General features: G+C 36.5%; 1 protein-coding gene and 1 long non-coding RNA gene across 2 annotated transcripts in view; one reads left to right on the top strand and one right to left on the bottom strand.

The window, feature by feature from the left end:
- The window catches only part of cdh23 (cadherin-related 23), a 200,694-nt gene that overhangs the window by 144,508 nt on the left and 32,835 nt on the right, over window positions 1-23,351 (top strand). Inside the window, exons 21-36 of the mRNA XM_026257924.1 lie at window positions 2,652-2,841; window positions 3,868-4,013; window positions 4,502-4,721; window positions 4,802-4,954; window positions 6,101-6,214; window positions 7,324-7,472; window positions 14,659-14,719; window positions 15,564-15,709; window positions 16,087-16,222; window positions 18,475-18,863; window positions 19,720-19,821; window positions 20,789-20,791; window positions 20,894-21,043; window positions 21,130-21,258; window positions 21,998-22,126; window positions 22,977-23,204. Coding sequence (XP_026113709.1) covers window positions 2,652-2,841; window positions 3,868-4,013; window positions 4,502-4,721; window positions 4,802-4,954; window positions 6,101-6,214; window positions 7,324-7,472; window positions 14,659-14,719; window positions 15,564-15,709; window positions 16,087-16,222; window positions 18,475-18,863; window positions 19,720-19,821; window positions 20,789-20,791; window positions 20,894-21,043; window positions 21,130-21,258; window positions 21,998-22,126; window positions 22,977-23,204 — 2,445 coding nt within the window. The remainder of the gene's footprint in view (window positions 1-2,651; window positions 2,842-3,867; window positions 4,014-4,501; window positions 4,722-4,801; window positions 4,955-6,100; window positions 6,215-7,323; window positions 7,473-14,658; window positions 14,720-15,563; window positions 15,710-16,086; window positions 16,223-18,474; window positions 18,864-19,719; window positions 19,822-20,788; window positions 20,792-20,893; window positions 21,044-21,129; window positions 21,259-21,997; window positions 22,127-22,976; window positions 23,205-23,351) is intronic.
- Window positions 9,898-13,787, bottom strand: LOC113092346 (uncharacterized). Its single transcript, XR_003287548.1, has 2 exons — window positions 13,502-13,787; window positions 9,898-10,568 (listed from the first exon to the last, which is right to left on the bottom strand). It is a non-coding gene; the product is annotated as an uncharacterized LOC113092346 (long non-coding RNA).

The following is a 23,351-nucleotide window of genomic DNA, read 5'->3' as shown; positions in this document are numbered from 1 at the left end:
TGTACAACAGTTGGTGCTCAATAGCGGTAAAAGTGGTTCATTGGCTTGTAATCATAGGGGGGCTGCCACTTTGTTGCCCTTACAGTTGTATAATTGATTTCAAATTTACCTTCCACTAATCATCACACAGTCTCAATGAGCCAGACTGTTGGCTATTGGCATATAGGCGTCACCCTTGGCAACTTTAAAGGGACATTTAAGACATGAAGGCATGCTTTTCTATAAAGCTGTTTTAAAATAACATGGATTCTAAAAAGCTCTATACAAATATTATCACTTGACTTGAAAAAGATGATCCAGACTATAATTTATTCTGGCCAAAGACCACCCAATTAGACGAGAGACCATTTGACCTGCCTTTTTTTTTCAAATCAATTTTACCACAGTAATAGACTACAAATATTAAAGACATTTGTCATTACATGGTAACCAACTTTGTATCTGACTGGTGCACGTAGTTGGTGGTTTCCGCCAGATCTTGGCATTTTTGCATTCGATATAAATCATATGATCTGAACTGTGATAAATATCCTTGTCCATGGGATCTGAGGAAAAGGTAAACTAAATGCAAACTGATGGCTTTACAATAATTGGGAAAACTGCTGAATTTGAGATGTGGCTTTGTGTTGTTGAAGTTAAATGTGGTTAGGCCTCTAGAAATCTTGGGCTTCTACCCTCTGCTCGTCGATATTTAGGGTGTTTTTTTTACTGGCTCTGACTTTGGCTAAATATGCCCCTGATTGTCCGTTAATAAACAATCCAGACCTGAACTTCATTAGGAGGTTTCCGATGACTAATTAAAATGTAGCCCAGAGTCAAGTGCATACTTCATTACCCTGCTGGACACCGTGCAGGAGAGAGAGAGAGACAGATAAAACAGAACAAAGGAATAAATGGATGGATAATTTAAATCACAGGACAGTGAACGTAAAAACCAAATGTCTCCAGAATAATTTTTTTTTCTGCTTTACACAGAAGTCTCTGTAAATTATATTTTTTAAGGCAAGAAAAAACTATTTGCCAGTGTTTTTTTTTTTTTTCAAAATAATGTTTTACACTCGGCTAGGGGTTATAAAACTCCATTATATAGTCCATTATAGTCCATGAGTCCATAACTCCATTGACCACTCACCATAGTGGTATAGTGTGGTTTAATCAAGTAATAACTCACCAAACATATATATAGTAATACAGTAATTTACTCTCTTTCATCAAAGAGCCTCTAACACTTCTCTTTTCTTTTTCTATCTTATCTACTTGTTTTCTTTTTATTTATTATAAAAATGACCCTCTAACACTAGCGTTCCCCATCTTTTTCTATGTTTACATTTATATTAAATCATTTAACAGACGCTTTAATCCAAAGCAACTTGCAAATGAGTGGAACAATAGAAGCAATCAGACCAACGAGAGAGCAACAGTATACAAGTGCTGTGACAAGTCTCAGTTAGTTTAGCACAGTACACATAGCTAGGATTTTTTGACACTTTGAATAGGATGGGATGGGATGGGATAGGATAAGACAGGATGGGATAGATAGAATAGAATAGAATAGAATAGAATAGAATAGAATAGAATAGAATGGGGGATGGGGGACCCTACTGCTCAAAAAACCTACATTAAACACTTCTCTTAGACAGCTACATGCCTCTCTCTCTCTCCTTCCATTCATAGCAAAAACCCTCGAGCAAGTGGTTTACAACCAGGTATCATTGTTTCTTTCACAGAACAACAAACTGGACACTAACCAGTCATGTTTCAGGAGAGGCCATTTAACTGAGACTGCACTATTGTCAGTCACGGAAGCCTTGTGGATTGCAAAAGCTGATTCCAAATCAATCTGCTGGATCTATCTGCTGCTTTTGGCATGGTGAAATATCAGATCCTCCTGTCTGTCCTCTCATCACTGGGCAGGTTTGAATCCTATCTCACTGGTAGAGGAGATGTATCTGAAGTACATCCACTGCTCACCGGCGTTCCTCAGGAAATGCACTCATATGGATTACTTTTATTCTTTGGTGCTTTTTTATAATTTATGAAGCTTGACAGCCCCTTGTCACTGGATGTTTCCTTAAAAAGCAAAGTGGACTTTCTGCAATGCATCTCCTTGTTGCAGTGTTTTGAAAACGCTGCAGTGTTTCAGACACTTCAGGGGGATCGACCTGCAAACGGCTGCACATTAAGCTGGGACAGGAGAACATATTTTAACATCACAGAATCACACATATCAGCTTTAAAATTGTCTATAAACATGCCTGAGTAAATGTTTGTGTGAAATATCCCCCTCAGAGTTCAAATCAATTAGATAAACTTTACATTATACCTGTGCTCTACATCATCTGTTTAAACTCCTTCTATTCGATGGAGAACACAGTTGTCCGGTCCTTCCTGTTTTAATAATTAAAGACCTACAGAACCTTTGTTCTCTAATGACCAATTAAGTGATTTCAGTGCTTCTCCACCAGCACTGTGAATAATTGATTGGCTCTTTAAAAAAAAATTATAGCCAGGGTTTTAGGACAGTTATGTCCCATGCATAAATCTCCCATCATGCTCTTCTTTAGGGAGAGGGCTGGTGTGATTTAATTTCTGTGCCTTAGGACTCTGTTTTGTCCTGTAAGATGAATTGTTTCTTCTGCTTCTCTGTGCAGGTATTAGCGGTGGACCCTGATTATGGTGATAATGGGACGGTGGTCTACTCTATAAGTCCAGAGAACCCCTTCTACACCATCAACCGCAACACCGGGAAGATCCGCACCAGTGGGGCGGTGCTGGACAGAGAGAGTCAGAACGCCCGGTCCGCACAGCTTATGAGGACCATCATTGTCTCTGCTACTGACCGTAAGCAGCTCTCACCCGTCACATAATGCCTCACTCTGTCTCTGAGGTCACAATAAAAATAGTTTTACAGTTGCCAACTTTCAGTCTCTTTATTTCTGGACTGTCTAGCCTGTCTTGGTGTCTTCCTTTCTAGTCTGTGTGTTCAGAAAAGCATGTTAACATAATGGTCTTACCAAATGCAATATGCAAACATTACATTATAAGTCAGTGAGACTTTAAAAAATAGTACTTTGATTCAGCAAGCATGTGTTAAATTGATCAAAAGTGAAATGAAATAAATTTATAATGATGCAAAAAATATTTATTTGTTTATTTTTAATTTTTTTGCTGAAAATTCAGCTTTTCCTTGCAAGATTAAAATATTTTTTAAAATATGTAAGAATACGAAACAGTTAAAAATTTAAATTGTATTTTTTTGTGTACATTTTTTGTTTGTTTGTTTTTACTGTATTTTATTCAAATAAATGCATAAGAGATTTATTTTAGTAAAAAATAGTGTATATAGTGTAAGAGAACCAGTGTGGTTGGCCTGACTTTTCACAAACCTTTAATTAACCAGAATTATTTAAAAAATATATATATATATTTTGTGCTCATTATTTGATCAAACTTCCATTTGAAATATATTGAGACATATTAAGGCAAAATCATATAAAAAAGCATTTTTATTTTTACAAAATGTATTATATGCCAGGTATCCAGGTGCAAGCATTTAAAAAAATTATAATATCCACAATAATATATAGCAAAATATGTATTGTTTAAAATGTTTTATCATTGTTTAATGTGTTCTGTTTCACTTATAAGAAAATGTATGCAGTGTATACTGTACAGTATTCACCACATAATAAGCTAATACTCCATTCCAAACGCATTAGACTGTTTTGGCATTATATTTGACAGTTCTGTTTGACAATATAAACTGATATTTCAGTTTTAAGAATTTCTTCCCCCTCAGTGGATCTAATAACTAGAGAAAACTCAGTAAAGTTATGCAGAAACTTTTTGTTGTGCTGCCCTCTTCAGGTGGGACGCCGCCACTGCGCTCTTCAGCCAGCGCTACGGTGTTTGTGAACCTCCTGGACCTCAACGATAACGATCCTGCCTTTTTAAACCTCCCCTTTGTCGCTGAAGTACCAGAGGGGCTTCCTATTGGATCATCTGTTTTCAGGGTTAGCATTTGATTGGTTGAAGTCTCAAAAGGGACTTGGAATCTCTGATTAAGTATTCAACAAGCAAAGATTCAGCAAGAAAATTCAGCTTTGTTCACAGGAATACATAACATTTTAATATATATTCAGATACGAAACGGTCAATTTAAATTGCACAATATTACCTTTTATAATTATAATACTTTTAATACATTAGAACAAATAAATGGCATTTCAAATTACATTCAAATAGAAAAGAGTAATAATAATAATAAAAAAATTAAAAAATCACAATGTTTTTGACAATTTTTTGACCAAATAAATGTAACTTTGATGAACATAAGGGATTTCTTTCAAAAACAGTAAAACTAAAAAAAAAAAAAAAAAACTTTTTGCACTCAAAAATCAAGTCCACTTTTGGGCTCATCTTTGATTTAATGTCAACTCCTGAAGTTCTTGTAATTACACTGTCCTGCGCTCTGACGCCCCCTGCTGGTTTCCTTCTTCAGGTGCAGGTGCAGGACCCCGATGAAGGTGATAATGGTGCTGTAACCATGGCCCTCCAAATGGGGATGCCGCGGCTGGACTTCAGGCTCAACACCACCACAGGATTCCTGGTTTCCACTGCAGTGCTGGACCGTGAGCAGATTGGCCAGTATTATCTGAGGATCATTGCATATGACTCTGGCCAGTTTCCACGAACATCCACGAGTACTCTCACTATCACAGGTACAGAGCAGGATCACTGTCCGGCTGTGTTCAGATGCAAATGCTAAGTCGTCTTAATGTCTGTCACTCTTTCTGTGCAGTTTTGGACGTGAATGATGAGACGCCAACCTTCTTTCCCAGCATTTATAACGTATCACTGAATGAAAACGTGCCCCGTGATTACGTGGTGGTCAGACTGAACTGCATGGATAATGACACGGGTCTTAACGCAGAGCTCAGCTATTTTATCACAGGTCAGAGTGCAGAAGGTCACAGATCATGCGACTGAGTTTGTGCTGACATATCAACACATATGAAGCTGAGGCTCTGTTTCGAAATGTAGTGCTGCAGCCTACATAGGCAGCATTTTAAGGCTGTTTCTAAAATAATCTGATGCATTGCAAAATTCATATGCGGTGGGGGAAAATGCATTTAAGATGACATATGAAGTTCTTTCAGCCAAATATTTGTGTGTGATATGTTTTTATGCTTATTAGAAGAGCACCGCATCATTATCTTTATTAAAGTTATTTAAATATAGTTTAATTGGTGAAAAATACTACCTAATCAGCTATTTGTGTGTATTTTTTTATTATATGGTTAGAAAATGACCACATTATTTTTGGTTTATTATTTTTGATTACATTGGTAAAACAATAATAATAATAAAATCACCAGTTTAGGAAAAAGTTGTTTTTGCAGCATATTTTATGCTTACAGTGCCACTCATTATCTTTGTGAAAAGTAATAATATAACTTAATTGCTTTAAAAAATAATTAAATACAGGTAAATTAGGTCAAGTTAAGTTAAATTTGTCTTTAAAAAGTATTTTGTTTGTTAGCAAATTACCGAACATTATTTCTGTAAAAAAGTGTTTAAATAGTTAAATTATTTATAAATTCACAAATTGAGGAAATAATTGTGTGCCATTTATTTTTTGCTTATTTAAAAAGTGCCACACTATTATCTTGGTGAAAAGTATTTTAATATAGTTAAATTGATTTTTCACAATGTTTACCAGATATTTGTGCATGCTATGTCTTTTCTGCTTATTTGAAAATTATCACATCATTATCTTCTTGAAAGTTATTTTGATATAGTTAACTTTATTTGTTTTGATTATTTTTTTTTTTACCAAACCAAATATTTGTGCATGCTATGTATTTTATGCTTATAAGAAGAGTATATGACAACATCATCATCTTAGCAATATGGTAATGCAAAAATCAACTGTGAGGAATGCTGTTTGTGTGTCGGCGCATAGCTAGCACATTCAAAATCAGTCAATAATGAGGTTCCATTATAGTTAGTATGGTGTGCTTTAGGGCAGTACACTAGGTTTCGGACCAATGGCTGGATGTGTGATTTCTTTGTACTGTATGTGTTCGTGTCCCTATAGGAGGAAACCAGGATGGAAAGTTTAGCGTGGGTTTCCGGACCGGAGTAGTACGAACCGTGGTTGGTCTGGACCGCGAGACTCAGGCCTCTTATAGCCTAGTGATTGAAGCAATTGGTGAGTTTTATCTAGGTTTTAAAACAATTGGTTATGCATGTGTGTGTGCACATGTGGTATGATCTGCTGCAGCTTCCTGTCTGAATGACTTTGAGTTTAAAGCAACTTTTGTGGTTTCCTGTGTGAATTGAGTGCAGCGTTCAGAAAGACTGCAGCTGTTACCTGTGTAATGAACTTGTGCGGAAATATGCTGCCCACTTTCTTCAATACTAAGAATGTCGTGTCAAGTCAAATCATTATTCTTGTCTGATTCTAAAAGTTAATTGTGATGGAATGAAATGCATGTTTTGGACTCTTCCAAGGCATTTTCATGCAAGATTTGTTTGTTTAATAATAAGAATATTTCATTTATTTATTTTAGCTAAGATATGTATATTTTTTATCTTATTATTATTCTTTTTTTTTCTGTCTTAACACATTTTACACCAATAGCAGTACCAAAACCGTGAAAATGTGTCTTCTGTGGGTCATTTGTATGTGTCTCAAGCCAGTTTTAACACGGTCATGTGGTATTCTGTTGCTTGGCACAACTATGGTTTATTTAAAGATGACTCGTACTAACCAGTAAGTCAAAAAAAGGCTGTATTATGGCAGTGTTTCTATGTTGCTACAGTATAAGGGTTCCCACGATCATAGAAAACCTGTGTATATCAGGAATAATAAAACTTAGAATGCATATAATATGAATTAGAAAAACAAAATATAGCTAGAATTCCAACTTTTCTTGAGTTTAATCTTTTTAAAATAATCCAGTCACACTTTAGATTAGGGAACATTACTCGTTGCATATTACTAGCATATTGACTGTACTTCTAAGCACATATTAATATCTTATCCTGCATGACCATATTCTAGATCTCTTAACCTTACGCACTACTTAAACATAACTACCACAACAACTACTTACTATCAATAGGCAGCAAATTATGATTCATTTGAAAGATAACTCTTAAGTCAATAGTGAATATGTGTTCCCTAATTTAAAGTGTTACAAAAATGCTTATCCAATAATCCTGAACTACTGGAAACATTATAGAAGTGCATTGGTCAACCTTGATTTTTGTACTCTATATTATTTGTACTGAGAGTAGCTTTTCCTTGTCCCATAGACAATGGTCCAGCGGGAGGTCGGAGGACAGGAACAGCTACAGTATTTGTGGAGGTGCTGGACGTCAATGACAACAGGCCTATATTCCTCCAGAACAGCTACGAGACCAGTGTCCTGGAAAACATACCCAGAGGAACTAGTATATTACAGGTACACGCTCATATTCAAAATTCACTCTGATATAGATAAAACTGTGCTCACTGACAATGAAAAGAATCATTTTTATTCCGGTAAACAACGGTAGAACTATTTCAATGCTGCTACTGTATTGTGACACATCACGTGAAGCCGTATTTTTGTTGCGTCTGTAACAATAGCAGCATTGACATTTCAGTGGTTTTCTGTGATGTCATGTTCCACTGCGGTGGAAACTGTGACGCTCTCCAGGCTGGCAACAGTGCCATAATAGGGTAACCATGACGACGCTTTCAAAATTCTACAAAGTCAGCAGAATCATTTCTGCAGAATTCTCCAACTCGTGACTAAATAAAGCGTGTTCTCATTTTCAAAGGGTTTTTTCCTCTTTCCATCTGTTGAAGTTGGTATTGAACTGTTATTGGAGTTAGTTTGGGGAATATTCCATCTTTTGTTTTAGTTTGCACAAATTTGCTGTTATGGAACAAACCAGGGTCACAGCAGCACAACAACACTTATTTACATTTGGACACTTGACGCACACTTAATGTCAGAAGTGCATTATTCAAAGATAGTTTCCGGCAAAAAATTATACATTTTAATGACAAAATAATAAATATATGGACTGTTTAACCTCTTAAGACCCCAAAAAAAAGTTTTAGGAAAAAGTATTTTTTTCCCACCATGTCTTTAAAATTGTTTAGAGCATTTAAACAATGATTTTATGGCTGTTAAATGCAGTGTGGTGTACTGCATTGCAAAGTAATTAATTACTGTAATTTAATTACTTTTCCCTTGAAAGGGTAAAGGAAATTACTGTAATTTAATTACTGATATACTTGCATTAAATACTGTATAGACTATAGAACAATTCCATATAAAACAATAGTGAATTTAACATAAAAATGTTACAATGTTAGTATATATGTTTTAATGTCACCTTCTCCCTTAAAATACTCTGGTCAGCTCAAGAATAATTTATGCAGTTATGCATTAAATAATGTGTAAGAGTTAAAGGAGCAGTTTCATACCTGTCCTTGTATTGTTCCACTGGTCGGGGCTGATATGAGATTTAGAAAGAAATACATACTGCAATACTTTTTACAGAGAGTAATTAGTACAGCAATCTAATTACAATGTCGAAAATGTCATTTGTAGCTAGTAATTCATTATATTTTAGGGGTAACCTACCCAACACTGCTGTCAGTAGAACAAGTCAGTGGTTAAACAAATGTGAGTGAATGCAAATTGGTTTGCTGTTTTATTTTCTAATGCTATATGATTCAGACATGTTGAAGTGTGATTTAAGTGTACAGATCCTCTTGTGGCTACATTCATGCAAATGAATCAATTTCCCCTAAATAAATAGTAATGTTGTTAATGCCCAGTCAAGATGGCCACCATTGCTCAGACAGCACCTGGTCTTTGCTCATCCAGGTCATGTGTGTTAGTCTCCTCAGCAGCAGAGAATGTGATTTAGGCAGCGTCCAGCTGTTTATAGAGTTGTGGCTGCCATATGGTCGGATTGTTGAGTCACTTCTTGTTTCGATTGAGCGAATGGTTAATGAAATGAGTTGGCTGTCTCTGTCAGGGCTGTTAGCCGAGGTTGCAGTTTCTGCTCTTGTGTTTGCTATGATTGCATATGTTTGTGCACTTACAGTATAGGTACATATCTATAGCTATTTAACCTAGTAAACTTATGGCCTAGAAATCATTTTTAAGGGATTCATAGGCAAACTCCATATGACTGAATACTGTTAACATAAAAGCTGATTTAAGCTGTAGCACCCATTTGAGTTATTGTGTGTGTGTGTGTGTGTATGTATGTGTGTGTATATATATATATATATATATATATGTGTGTGTGTGTGTGTGTGTGTGTGTGTATGTATGTATATATATATATATATATGTATGTATATATATATATATATATATATATATATATATATATGTATATATATATATATATATATATATATATATATATGTCATTTTAATTTGTGTTTTTATAAATTTATAATAAGATTGTGTATGTGATTAAATATATATAATTTATTTTGTGGTTTTAATTAGAGTTTTACTCTTACTGTTTAGGTTTATTTTTATTTTAGTTTTAATTTGTATTTATTTCCATTTACACATTTTAAACTTATTTTCGTTAGTTGCCAAAGCAAAATTGCTAATTTTAGTTTAGTTATCATATGTTCTAATATTTAAATGTATTTTATTACATTTCATTTGATTAGCAAACGTATTAAATTCTATATTTATATATATATATATATATAATAATAACCATGGCAGCATCACGTGCATCCTTCATGGAAAATATCCATTAACCTCAGAATGCAATGCACTAAGCTCAGTGAAAATGACAGACAAGTTCATATTAAATGCATTTCATTCAATACATGAAATTATAGATAAAGTGGTCAGCTTAAATGAAATGTAAATGTTTTTATTTCAGATTTGCTTGTCATGCATTTTTGTGCTTATTAGAGAATCACATCACTAGATTAGCAACAAGCTTACAACTCCGGTGAAATCATTTTGAGTCAAGTTTCCTGTGGCGCACATAGTAGTTGCCTATGAAATGCACTCTAAATCAGTCACTTAGAAGCCTGTTGCTTATGTAGGTACTAAATAGCAAGACAGCTCACTAGGTGATGCAATAGAGCTTATATCTCAGTGGAAAACTGCAGCAGAGCCGGTATAGTAATATATGTGTGGGAGTCGTTTGTCTTTGACTCTGCTGGTGACATTGACCCTGAGTGCTTCCTGCTCTGGGCTATGTATGGCTGAAGGGGTCTTCTGAAGGTCGGCGCAGAGGAAAACGACTGCCTCATCGAGCCCAAACGCTTCCAGAGCTTCAGCTGAGGCTCGCTGGACAGAGTCTGTCCGCAGTCTCCATCCACACCCCAGGACCCTCCCGACGGGCAGCCCACCGCCAGAAAGGTCACGAAGCCCCCGAACAGAACAAACAGACACACGATGATGATGATGGTCGTGAGGGGATGGTGAAGATCCAGAGGTAGAGATGTTGGGGAAACCGGGAGTGAGAGATTAGAGAGGGACCGATTGAAGGAAATATCCATGTCGTTCCTGGATCTGTAGAGATGCAAAACAGGAAGAGTTAAATCTGGGTTGAGAGGAGTGTGTTTATAGTAGAGAGGTGTTTTTGACACTATGGGTTCAGGCTTGTGTGAATGTGTGCTTGAGCGAGCCGCATGCAAGATGCCAGGATGTGGTTAACAGGTGTTTGTGTATGCTTAAAAAAAAATCTCTTTAATATCTCGGTTGATTCTCTTAGGCAGCAAAGAGATGGAGAGCAAACACTTGTTTTTCAAACGAAAGGCCTAAAACATCTTCGCAAGATTGTGAACGCAAGCGCTAAGTGTTTGCATATGTCAAAGTGATCATAAATATGCGTTTCATTCTCAAAAAGGGGATCTTGTGCTGTGGTGTTTTTTCTTTTTTCTTTTAGCAATCTCACATGTGAGTTTAATATACTTTCTCGGACTAGATTTGTCGAGATAATCTGCGATCAAAAGTGTTTTGAAGCCTGTGATCTCATTTCAGGAGCTCACCAGTAGTCTGATTTGAAATTTTTTTTTTTTTTCAAGCATTGTTGTTTTTAACTAAAAGTATTCAAATTCTTTTTGTTAACTGAAATAAAGCTGAAATCACAAAATATTAATATTAAACTTAAACCTAAAAACTAAGCTGAACTGACTAAAACTAAAATAAAACTTAATTAAATCTGAATGTAATTTTTTTAAACAAAAACTATTAAAATGACAAAAACACAAATTTAAACAAAACAATACAATAAAAGCATATTCTAATGAATAATAAATACTATGAAATAATACTAAGATAACAGTGCTTGTCAGGATTTGTAGGAGAAACATCTGAGGCAGTGTTAACAGGTCACAAAGTCTCCTGAGCAGAGACAGAGCAGCGTCTGAGCACATTCTCCTCTGGGTACAGAGCGTGGTTTGTGGTGGTGGGACTGCACACCTACAAACACCTTATCGTCATCACCATCTAGCAGCTCTACACATGCTGCTCAGAGCTCTCCTCTGCAACTCTCAATCACAATCAGAATGACTGAGTGATTTCTCTAAAGAAATGTCAAGACAGGTCAAAGTATAGGAGATTTATATTGCACTGTACTGATTACAGATTAGCAAGAGTCTGTTCCTCTCACTCACTCTGTCTCTCTCTAATACACACACACACACACACACACTGAAGATCAGGAAAATCTAAACAAGTAAATAAACACAAACACTTCTAGCTGCACCTGCAATTTTATGCATTGTGTTCAGAAATGTGTCGTATGGCCTATTACCATCACTTTCTCCTGTAGATCAACAAAAGTCATGGCCCAGCTACAGCTGGAGCAGAATCTGGCTGCTCTGCACCAGTCCTTAACAAGTTTTGATAATTAAAAAAAAAAAAATTGTTTTAAAAAATCCTTAAAACAAGATGCATTTACTTGAATTAATGCTTGTTTTCAGTAAAACCTTTGAGTGTTTTTTTGTATTGCACTGGCATTTTCCCCCAATTATTCAAAATACACTTTTTAAAATACCCTAAGATATATTGTCTTTAAACACACTCACACTCTTAATTTTATAAATAGCATTGCTGGAAACAGTCTAATTAAACACTAAGAAGTATTTTTTTTTACAGTGTATGCAAATTACAGTTAATACAGATATATTTCCATCACCATCACAGTAAGACAGAGGTGTCCTGTCTTGCAGTCCGGCAGAGTTTAGTTCCAGCCCCATTCAAACCAGCTCATCAGGGCCTTCAGGATCACTAGAGTCTTCCAGTAGAGTATGTTTAGGTGGGTTGGAGCATGACATTGGCCTTCCAGGAGCAGGTAGCATTGTGAAATTACATTTTAATTACATACAAAGAGGTAAATGCAGTAGCTAAGCATTCACATTTGTGTGTCTGCATCAAGTACAGTATGTTTCTTGCCTACATCGCCCCCATAAACACACACTTGAAATGGCATTTGACATTAAAAATGTTGGTGCCCCACTAAGTGAGCAGTCAGGTGAGAAATGTGGGTGGTTGATTTTATTTATTTATTTATTTATTTTTGCAAGCTAAATTGCATCTGAAACACACATGCACCATCTAGCACCCAAGTCGCCAATTACTCTGCCTCTCTGCTCCTAAATGTCAGCATGTTAAATTCTGAGCACACAGAGTGTGACTTATCGCTTTGGTGAAAACACATTGAGACATGAAATTATTCCTCATCTTAAATGCCACAAACAGGCTGAAAAGGCCACTCAGATGAGAGCTATTGTTAGTGAAACACTTTGTTTTTCTAATTTAAAGTGATTTTTTTTTGTCAATGAATTTCAATGCAAACAGTCACATTAAAAATTGCTTTTGTCTCAAATTTAGTAAAGAAAAAACTGTTTAATATTTGATATATATTCAAGCTGAATTTTCAGCATCATTACTCCAGTCTTCAGTGTCACATGATCCTTTGGAAATCATTCTAATATGCTGATTTGCTACTTTGCTACATTATTATCAAAGTTGAAAACAGTTGTGATGATTCATATTTTGTACATTGTTTAAATAGAATTTTGTAACAATCTAAAATGACTTTCACTTTTGATAAATTTATTGCATCCTTTTTCAACTTTTGAACAATAGTGTAAACAATGTGTTACACAATGTCACTATTCCGCCATATAGTAATCTCTGTGGCAATTACTGTATTATGTTGTGATTTTAGACACTGCATATTCATGAATTAGTGAAATACAGTAATGTGAACATATCTTCTTGTCCCATGTAATGTATGACTGGCATCATGGCAAAATAAAATGCCTTTGTCACTGCTAAATGTTTGTCCATGCTGGTTCATGCTGGTTTGTGCGGGTTTGGACCAGCAAATGAAAAAGCCTGATAGGGACACCAGCAATCTAAACACAATTTGTTTTCAACAGGGCTTCACTCAATAACATTTATTTTTGAGATTATCGTTTGTGGTTCGGCTTTACCTTTAGTTTTAGATGTGGTTGACTCTTCCAAAGCTCCCCTTGATTCAAATCACGTTGTCACAAAGAGTGTTGGAGATGAGACGCCTGGAAAATGGGGATGAGGATATGTGAACTGATATCCGTTCAGAGAGACTCGAAAATCAGTCTTTCTGTGTTTTGCGATCAGCAGACCATAGCAGTGTGTTTCTTTGAACTAAACACTCATTCTGAGCCAAACTTTCAGTCTCAATTTATAACCCCCCATGTGTTGGTATGGTCCGGTCTGCCTGTTCTATTCATCTCTCTCCAAGAGACCCCCCTAGACCCCTGCTTTCTTTCTCTCCCCCTCCTCCCCCTCCTCCTCTACTCCTTTCTTCTCCTCTCCACATCTTTTTCTAAAGCTAATGAGTCTGAAGGAGGGGCCGTCCTCCTCACTGTCAGTAGGATTTGACTAATATGCGAATGTCTTTAGTGTGGTCTTTACTGCTCTACATGATGAATTTATGTGTGTAAATATATTCAGGAACAACATCTGATCATTGTTTCTGGGATTTATGAGGTCATTGAAGTTGTATGTGTTTTCAAGCCAGTGTGAGTTTATAGTCATGCCATGATGACCATTTAAAGGTGAAGTGAAGTGGCACCAAACACAACTGCGTTAATAAAACAGTTAGCCCTGACTCTGAATTCTGATTGGACAAGCCATATTTGAACCTGTGATTAAACATTCTAAATGTAACTAATTGCTATTGCTTAGAAACCATAACTAGTCAGCAGTTGGACTAATGAACTATATTACTCACTGGAATAATTTAGTCCAGTAACTGTTAGTAATAAATATAACTATGCATTAGGGTATTTGAAATCTAGCCATTTCATATTGTGTGTTTTACTGCTATTTTATGTTTAATGGTTCTAACTCATGTTATTGGTTGAGACAAAAAACATTTCATTTTGTGTTGTGAGTTATGACGAAATGACACATTTCACTTGTGGCAGTGAAAATATGAGTCCAATAGTAACTGTGTGTTTAAGAGTTTGACTGTGTGTTAATAAAGTATCATATGTGTTGTGGTTATAATGTTTAGGCTTGTGTAGGTGTGCAGTGAGTTGAGCATTACTTCCACTTTCTTTATTTAGTAGTACATGTGATTCCGTGTGTTTATGTCTATCTGCAGGTTCAGGCCACAGATGCAGATCAGGGGGAGAATGGAAGAGTTCTGTACCGGATTCTTTCTGGTAACTAGGCCTATTCATTCTTCCTGTTTCCCTGATGTCACATCTTAGTGCTTTGATCAGATGCAGTCTAACAATCCACTACACTAACTAACCAACATTGTTGCATTATATAATGTACAAAAAAAGTAAAAAATCTTTATATAGGAATATTTTCAGTATTTCCAGTCATTTGTGGCACACTGTAAGCACTGGGGAAAAATGTGTGAAAACTAAATAAATAAAATAATTTGTGACTTTTTGTCTTGCAATTCTCAGTTTATGTACAGTTTTTAGCAGAATTGCTAAATATCATTCAGAAATGGGAGATAGAGAATCCTAACGTTGAAATATAATCTCAAAATTAAGAAAAAAAAGTATGAATTTTAAGATTCAAATTTGAAATTGTGAGAAGAAGAACTGTGAGATAAAATTTAATTACTGTTAATTACTAATTAAAAACGATTGCGAAATGTGCAATGTCTCAACTTGGAATTCAGAGAAAAAAGTCAGATTTGCAATATTTATGCACAAAATGATGAAGAAAAGAAAACAGAATTTTAATATTTGTTTTTATAATTGTGAGGTTATATCTTGCTATTCTTTGTTTATATTTCACAATTCAGAAATGTGAGAAAATAAGGTTGAATTAAAAGATTAAAGGCCTTTTTAACCTTTTATTCTGTATTCAGCAGAAAATACCTGTAGCATTCATAATACAGACAATATTAAAAATTTTCTTTTCTTTTAAAATGTTTAGAGACTAATTCTGTAAGAAACATAAATTATCACTATTGTTTTCAACCTCAGCCTTTGATGTACTGTTGGCTGTGTGTGTGTGTGTGTGTGTCTGATTTGCTATCTGCAGGCAACAATGGTCAGTTTACTGTGGACAGTCTGTCTGGACTCATCAGCAGAGGAACTGTGGCTCTGGACCGGGAGACGCGCAGCTCTCATGTGCTGGAGGTGGAGGCCTACAACAGTGACCTGGGCAGCATGCGCAGCTCTGTCAGGGTGCGTCTGAAAAATAATATAGCACACCCTAGAAAATCCCTTATTGGACAGGTTTATGTTTTCATGTAAAATACTGTTTGCAACCCATTTTGCTTCATAATGTGACACATTTCCAAGTTAAAAGGGATGTTCAGTGATAAAAAAGAACTTGATTTAATCCATTGGGAACTGATTAAAAGATGAAGTGTGCTTTGCATAGCAGAACAGATTCAAATTTGAAAGCAAGGTTGCTAAAACAATGCTTACTTTAAATAGTTAACACTGCCTGCATATTGTATTAAATCTAGCTATAAACGTTTTTTTTTTTATTATTATTATCATTAAAACAAGTACTGAATATAATGTGTGTATCAAATTGATTGTGAGTTTGTCTGTAGGTGATTGTGTACGTGGAGGACGTGAATGACGAGTTTCCAGTCTTCACTCAGACACAGTACAATCGTCTGGGGCTCAGAGAGACTGCTGGCATTGGTACATCTGTGGTAGTGGTCCGAGCTACAGACCCCGACACAGGTACACAACACAATCAACCCACAATCGACCTTTGAATGTGTTTGTGAACCAGAATAGATCACTGAGGAAGTAAATTTGTCTGATAGGAACTTCTGTGAGTGCTATTGTTGTGTATTCATAACACCTCTCGGTTATTTTGACCTTTTGTAAGTGGGTTTGTGTCATGCACCTAACATAGCTCAAGCTCTGTTGTATTTTTCCATTGGTTCTTAATGCCAAATGATTTTGAAGCTGCTGGCAATGATCTGGACGAGCTCACAGAGACTGTAACATCGTATATCAGTTTCTGTGAAGACATGTGCATCCCTACCAGGACTCAACAATGATAAGCCAAGGTTTACAGCAAAACTCAAACACATCCGTCATGCCAAAGAGGACGCCTACTGAAAGGGGAACAGAGTCTTGTACAATCAGGCCAGAAACACACTGAATAAGGAGATTAGAGTGGCTAAAAGGACCTACACTAAAAAGCTAGAACATCAGTTTTTTGCCAACAACCCTGTATCCACATGGAAAGGCCTGAAAGACATCACAAGCTACAAGAGACCATATACCAGCACTGAGGTGCATCAACGACTTGAGACGTGAATCAGTTTTACTGTAGATTTGAAACTCCCAGTCTAACACCCTACAACCATTCTGACCATCTCTCCACACACCTCCTGCAGCCCCCCTCTCCCCTACTACTGCACTTCAGATCAGTGAAGATGATGTGCGCCAGGAAAGGCACCAGGCCCAGACGGTGTGACACCAGCATGTCTGAAAACATGTGCTGACCAGCTGGCCCCCATCTTCAATCAAATCTTCAACAGATCACTGGAGCTCTGCGAAGTCCTTATCTACTTCAAACGCTCCACCATCATCCCCGTTCCAAAGAAACCCAAGATAACAGTACTTAATGACTACAGACCTGTTGCTTTAACATCTGTGGTCATGAAGGCATTTGAGAGGTTGATGTTGAAAGACAACACTGGACCCTTACTGGACCCCTTGCAGTTTGCTTACTGAGCAAACAGATCTGTGGAAGATGCAGTCAACATGGGACTGTACTACATCCTCCAACATCTGGACCAAACAGGGACTTATGTGGGGATCCTGTTTGTGGACTTGAGCTTCATTTTCAACACCATCATCCCAAAACTCCTCCAAACCATACTAACCCAGCTCTCTGTTCCTAGCTCTTTCTGTCAGTGGACCACTAGCTTTCTGACAGACAAGCAGCAGCTAGTGAGAATTTGGTTAATTCACATCCAACAACTGGCCCACCAACACTGGTGCCCCCCAGGGTTGTGTTCTCTCCCCGCTGCTCTTCTTCCAGTACACCAATGACTTCTCCTCTACTAACCCCTCTGGCAAGCTCCTGCAGTTTACAGACGACACTACAATCGGAAGCTTGTGACACAAAAACTAATTCCTTGTATGTCGAACATACTTGGCAATAAAGCTCGTTCTGACTTCTGACTTCTGACTTCTGATATCACAACATTTCTGTTGCACTTCTGCTTCCCTGTTTCACTACCTCATAGAGGATGTCCAGCTCGTCATAAACTGGACGGACGTGCAACTATCTGTGTCTTCACAGGCCTTAGGTTTAATAAAAAGTGCTGTATGCTAGAGTTCAGTCATGTAGATACTGTATATAGTTAAAGATCACCATTGAAATTTTTTAAATTAATAAATAATCATTTTAATGTTAATTTCAAACATGAAAAAATTTGGTTAAATTTAGCCGTAATACAGTGGTGACCAAAATGATTAGAACACTAGTATTTTCACCAGCTAAAAAATGGTTTTAAGTCAGATATTTATCGCATGAAGAAACAGAACAAACTGAGACAGACTCAATCCAGAAGAACTGTGGAAACGTCTCCAAGATGCTTCAAGCAACCTTCCTGCAAAGTTTCCTGAGAAACTATGCTCAAGTGCACAGAGGGCAAAAGTTGCTTTAAATCTAAGGATTGTCACACCAAATGTTGATTTAATTTAGTTAATAGAAGTTAATTGATGAAGAAAATATATTCATTACAGAATTTTTGACAGCAGCCTCATTTTACAGCAGTTTTACACAAGTGCCTTCAACTTTTAACAGTAGGTTTCTTGAACCATCTTGGAGACGTTGCCACATCTCTTCTGGATTTTGCCTGTTGTGTACAGAATGTGCTTCCGGATTTAGTCTGTATGAAAAAATTATAATTTACTGCACAAAGAATAATCTTACTAATGCCATCCTTCTGCTTTTTCTCATATTTTAGGTGACGGGGGCGCTGTAGCGTATGCTCTGGTCTCTGGTTCTGACCGTAAGTTTGAGGTGGATGTGAGTACGGGTCTGGTAACCACTGTGGATTATTTGGACTACGAGACCAAGACCAGCTATTTAATGAACATCTCAGCCACAGATCAGTCTCCACCGTTCCACCGTGTCTACTGTACCGTCTATGTTACTTTACTCAATGAACTGGACGAAGCTGTGGCCTTTCTATCGGCCGGTTACGAAGTATCTCTGAGAGAGAACATTGCCACAGGAACAGAGGTGGTTCAGGTGAAGGCCCAGTCGGCTGATAACCTGAACCAGCTGACATACCGCTTCGACCCCAACACCTCACCTGCTGCTCTGGCGCTCTTTAAGATTGACAGTGTTACGGTGAGATAACTTGATATTTAACCTGATAGACGGGTTATATTTTAAGAGAATCAGAAATGAGTGTGGTGGTTTTAAAAGCAGGGTAGTTAATCACTTAGTTAAGCAGTCTTAATGTATTTATATGCATTTATATTGTCTGTGAAAGGCATAAGACAGCGTTGACCCTCCACCAACATTGTCTCTCATTGTGTCACTGGTTAGTCTCTGTTCTGCCTGTGCGCGTTTAGGTGTTTTAGGGGAGGCGTGGCTTTTGAGAGTGATTTGCAGGGTGGGATATTATGCTTTCAAATAGCTTGCTATTGCTAGCCGCTCCAAAATCGCCTGTTCTACCTTTAAGACGTGAATTTTTGATATCTTTCTAAATGCATGTTTACACCAAGAGTGATGCAGCGAAGTGATGCAAGGAAGTGAAAACGCAACCCAAAAAGAAAATACTGTATGTGATAGGGCACAGACGATGACTCATTTTAACTAATCTGCTAGTCAGCAGGTCAGTGTTTGACTAAAGCTCTCACGTCTGTTTAACACATCTGCTGTGCTTAAATCCATCTGGTTTTATTTTATTTCCTCCTCAAAAATCTGTGTAGAATATTTGAAAAAAAAAAAAATCTCTTCTAGGTCTGCCCTACAATATAAAGAAAGGACACATGAACCTAAAAGTTAATATCCAATGAGTTTTCTTGCAAGGTAAAAAAAAATAAAATAAAATGAAGCCAGATAGTAGGGGAAAATGACACAGCATGGGTTTAGAATCGGTTTCTTTTACCAGCTTGACATGGTGAAAAATCCTGCTTGGTGTGAATAAATCAAGTGGCCAAAATTAGAATTAATTTTTAGTATTTTGTGTCCTCTACAGGGCCGTATTACTGTGACGGGACTGTTGGACAGAGAGCAGGCTGATTCATTCACTCTCACTGTTGTGGCCGATGATGGAGGACCCAAGAGAGACTCTACTGTGGTAATGAGTTTCTCTACGATCTGTTTAGTCTGTAGGCCAAACTCACTAAAGACCTACTGTAGAGAAGCACAAACAGTTGCTTCTTATTCTGAATTGTTTACAACATGATCATGTTAATTAAAGTAAGTTTTAAAGGAATAGTTGATCCAAAAATGCAGATTTGCTGAAAATGTACCCCCAGGCCATCCATGATGTAGATGAGGTTGTTTACTCAGAACAGATTTTTTGAGAAATGTAGCATCCCATCACTTGCTCACGAATGGGTCCTCTGCAGTGAATGGGTGCCATCAGAATGTGAGTCCAAACAGCTGATAAAAACATCACAATAATCCACATAACTCCAGTTCATCAATTAACATCTTGTGAATGCATGTTTGTAATAACCAAATCTATCATTAAAAGGTTTTCAAACTATTCCTTTCAGGCAAAATATAAGTCCTATATCCGTAACATTGCCTTTTCCTGTCAAAAAAGTCATCTCGTCTGAATCACGAGAGAAATATGCATCAAGTACTGTTTACAAGAGAAAACTGTTTTAAACAAATATGTTGGAGGATTTTGATGTGAGTGGACAACAGGGGATGGGCTTTTTTCACTGGATGAAGCATTATTATGGACTCTTACTGCTCTTAATACTTTAGACACAAGCGACGGTTTAAAGTTTAAACACTGGAATAGTTTTTGTGGATTATTATGATGTTTTTATCAGCTGTTTGGACTCTCATTCTGACGGCACCCATTCATTTCAGAGGATCCACTGATGAACAAGTGATGCAATGCTAAATTGCTCTAAATCTTTTCTACAGAAGAAACAAACTTTCATTTCATTTTCCTTTAAAACTTCATGTCTGTGATAGTGATGTGAAATGTATATAATAATATGATTTTGATGTACTGTATAAATAGGTAATTTAACCAATTTTATTATTTTTTTTCTTCTAATTTACTTCCTGATGCACATTTGTAGAAGGTGAGTGATTCTTATTCATCAGATCCTTTTAATGCAACGGATGTAAATATTCTACCAGAAAATTAGTTTTTAACATATCATTTGTCTTTATTCTTTTGACAGGTGTCAATAACCATTCTTGATGAGAATGACAACAGCCCAGAGTTTGACATCACTTCGGATTTGTCTGTGAATATTCCCGAAGACACACCAATTGGCCAGAGAGTTGCAGTCGTGTTGGCACGGGACAAAGATGCTGGAAGAAATGGACTGGTGAGGGAGAGAAATATTCAAAACAAAGTCAAATGAGTTGTCAATCATTTATAACCCCGCCTCCATCACACTCTTGTCTCCTTCAGGTGAATTTCACCTTGATCGCGGGGAACATGCAGGACGTGTTTAAGATCGACACAGCCAATAATACATATGGAGTAGTTTACTTGAATGCGCGTCTGGATCGTGAAGCCGTGGACCGTTACCTGCTTAAAGTGAGAGAAAAAGACTACAGACATTATGGCTCTGTAACAAACTCTAGGGACATCCTAGACAACATTATTTATCGTACGCATGCTCCCTAGTTTGTAAAAGCCATGTAATATTAGACACATACATTGCTGTTCAAATGTGTCAGCAGGAGTCAGTAGTATTTTTTTTTTCCAAGAAATTAAGAATTTATTTTGTATGGATGCATTAAATTGATCAAAGGTGGTGGTAAAGACATATATACATTATAAGAAAAAAAAAAAAAAAAATTAAAAAAAAAAAAAAAAAAAAAAAATATATATATATATATATATATATATATATACATACATATATATATATATATATACATACATATATATATATATATATATACATATATATACATATATATATATATATATATATACACATCAAATAAATGGAGAGTTGGTGAGCATAATAGAAAACTTAATACGTAACAAGCTCAAACTTGAACGGTAATGAAATTTGTTAATCAAAGTATAAAAAAATAAAAAAAAATAGGAAGCAGACATGTAGGCATCTCACTTTGAATAAGAAAATGTTGTTTGTCTAATCACTTCAGACAGAGCCATACATGGTCACAGTGTGTTGCGTGATTTTGAACATGTTTCCTTGTAAAGTTAAATATAGTACGCTTTGCATAATTAGTTCTGAGGTATATGTCTGTAGGTTTACTGATGTCCAGGTGGATTCCTGTGTTTGTTAATGTGTTTGGATCAGGTGCGGGCGATGGATAACGGTTCCCCTCCGAGGTTCACAGATGTGTCGCTCACGGTGAATATTCTGGATGTGAACGATAACCCTCCCGTGCTGCAGAGCCCTCGTGGGTACAACGTCAGCGTCAATGAGGTCAGAAGCACAGCACCTCCAACCAGTGACATCACAGATTCTGGGTGTTAATCCTTTAGATGTTTGCATGCAATACATCAAAAGTCAGAAGAAGTAGTCATAATTCAGAAAGAGCTTTATTGCCAAGTATGTTTACACATACAAGGAATTTGTTTTAGTGTCACAACCTTCCAGTACACAGAGACAACAACGCACAGATAATAAAACTTAGAATAAAATACACATATGTCTCAAGTGTCAGTTTTTCTAAATTGAGATGTATACATAATCTGAAAGCTGAATAAATAAGCTGTCCAATGATGTATGGTTTGTTAGGATTAGAAAATATTTGAAATTCTGGAAAAAAAAAAAAATCTAAATACTGAGAACATTGCCTTTAAAGTTGTCCAAATAAAGTCCTTGTATTGTATATTACTTATCAAAAATGAAATTTTGGTATATTTACGGTAAGGAAATTTACAAAATATCTTAATGGAACATGATCTTTACTTAATGTCCTAAAGATTTTTGGCATAAAAGTCAAATCAATCATTCTGACCCATACAATGTATTTTTGGCTATTGCTACATATATACTTTAGAGACTTAAGACTGGTTTTGTGGTATAGGGTCACATATGTACCATATATATATATACTGTAAATAAAAAATAAATATTGAAAAATAAAATAATATATAATATTATTATATATAATAATATAACCTAGTAATTCCCCATCTCCCACTTAGTTTCCTGTCACTTGTACACTGTCCTATGATAGTAAAGTCAAAAAATCTTTTTAAAAAAGTGAGGAAATCTAATACATGAGATATGGCTGAATTAAGACTGGGTATATCTATGTGTGTTTTAGAATGTGGGTGGTGGTACGTCAGTCCTGCGTGTCATAGCGACGGACCGGGACATCGGAACCAACGCTATGCTGTCGTACTACATCACCGGTGGGAACCAGGACCTGACCTTCAGAATGGACCGTATGACGGGAGAGATAGTGACCCGACCGTCACCTCCTGACAGAGAAAAACAGCAGCAGTACACACTCACTGTGACTGTGGAAGATGATGGAATGCCGCCTTTATCAGTAAGTGTTTGTGTTGGCAGTCTGGTTTTTTCTTTGTAATCTATCATCAAAATAATCTCCACCTCAAATTTATTCACCATGGCCACATGGGTGAAGAAAAGTAATATATTACCAACATTTCAAGATCTAGTCAGATCCCAGTGGATT

The sequence above is a fragment of the Carassius auratus genome, unplaced genomic scaffold, assembly GCF_003368295.1.
Source record: "Carassius auratus strain Wakin unplaced genomic scaffold, ASM336829v1 scaf_tig00214573, whole genome shotgun sequence".
Taxonomy (NCBI): Eukaryota; Metazoa; Chordata; class Actinopteri; order Cypriniformes; family Cyprinidae; genus Carassius; species Carassius auratus.
This window is presented reverse-complemented; position numbering and strand designations above follow the sequence as displayed.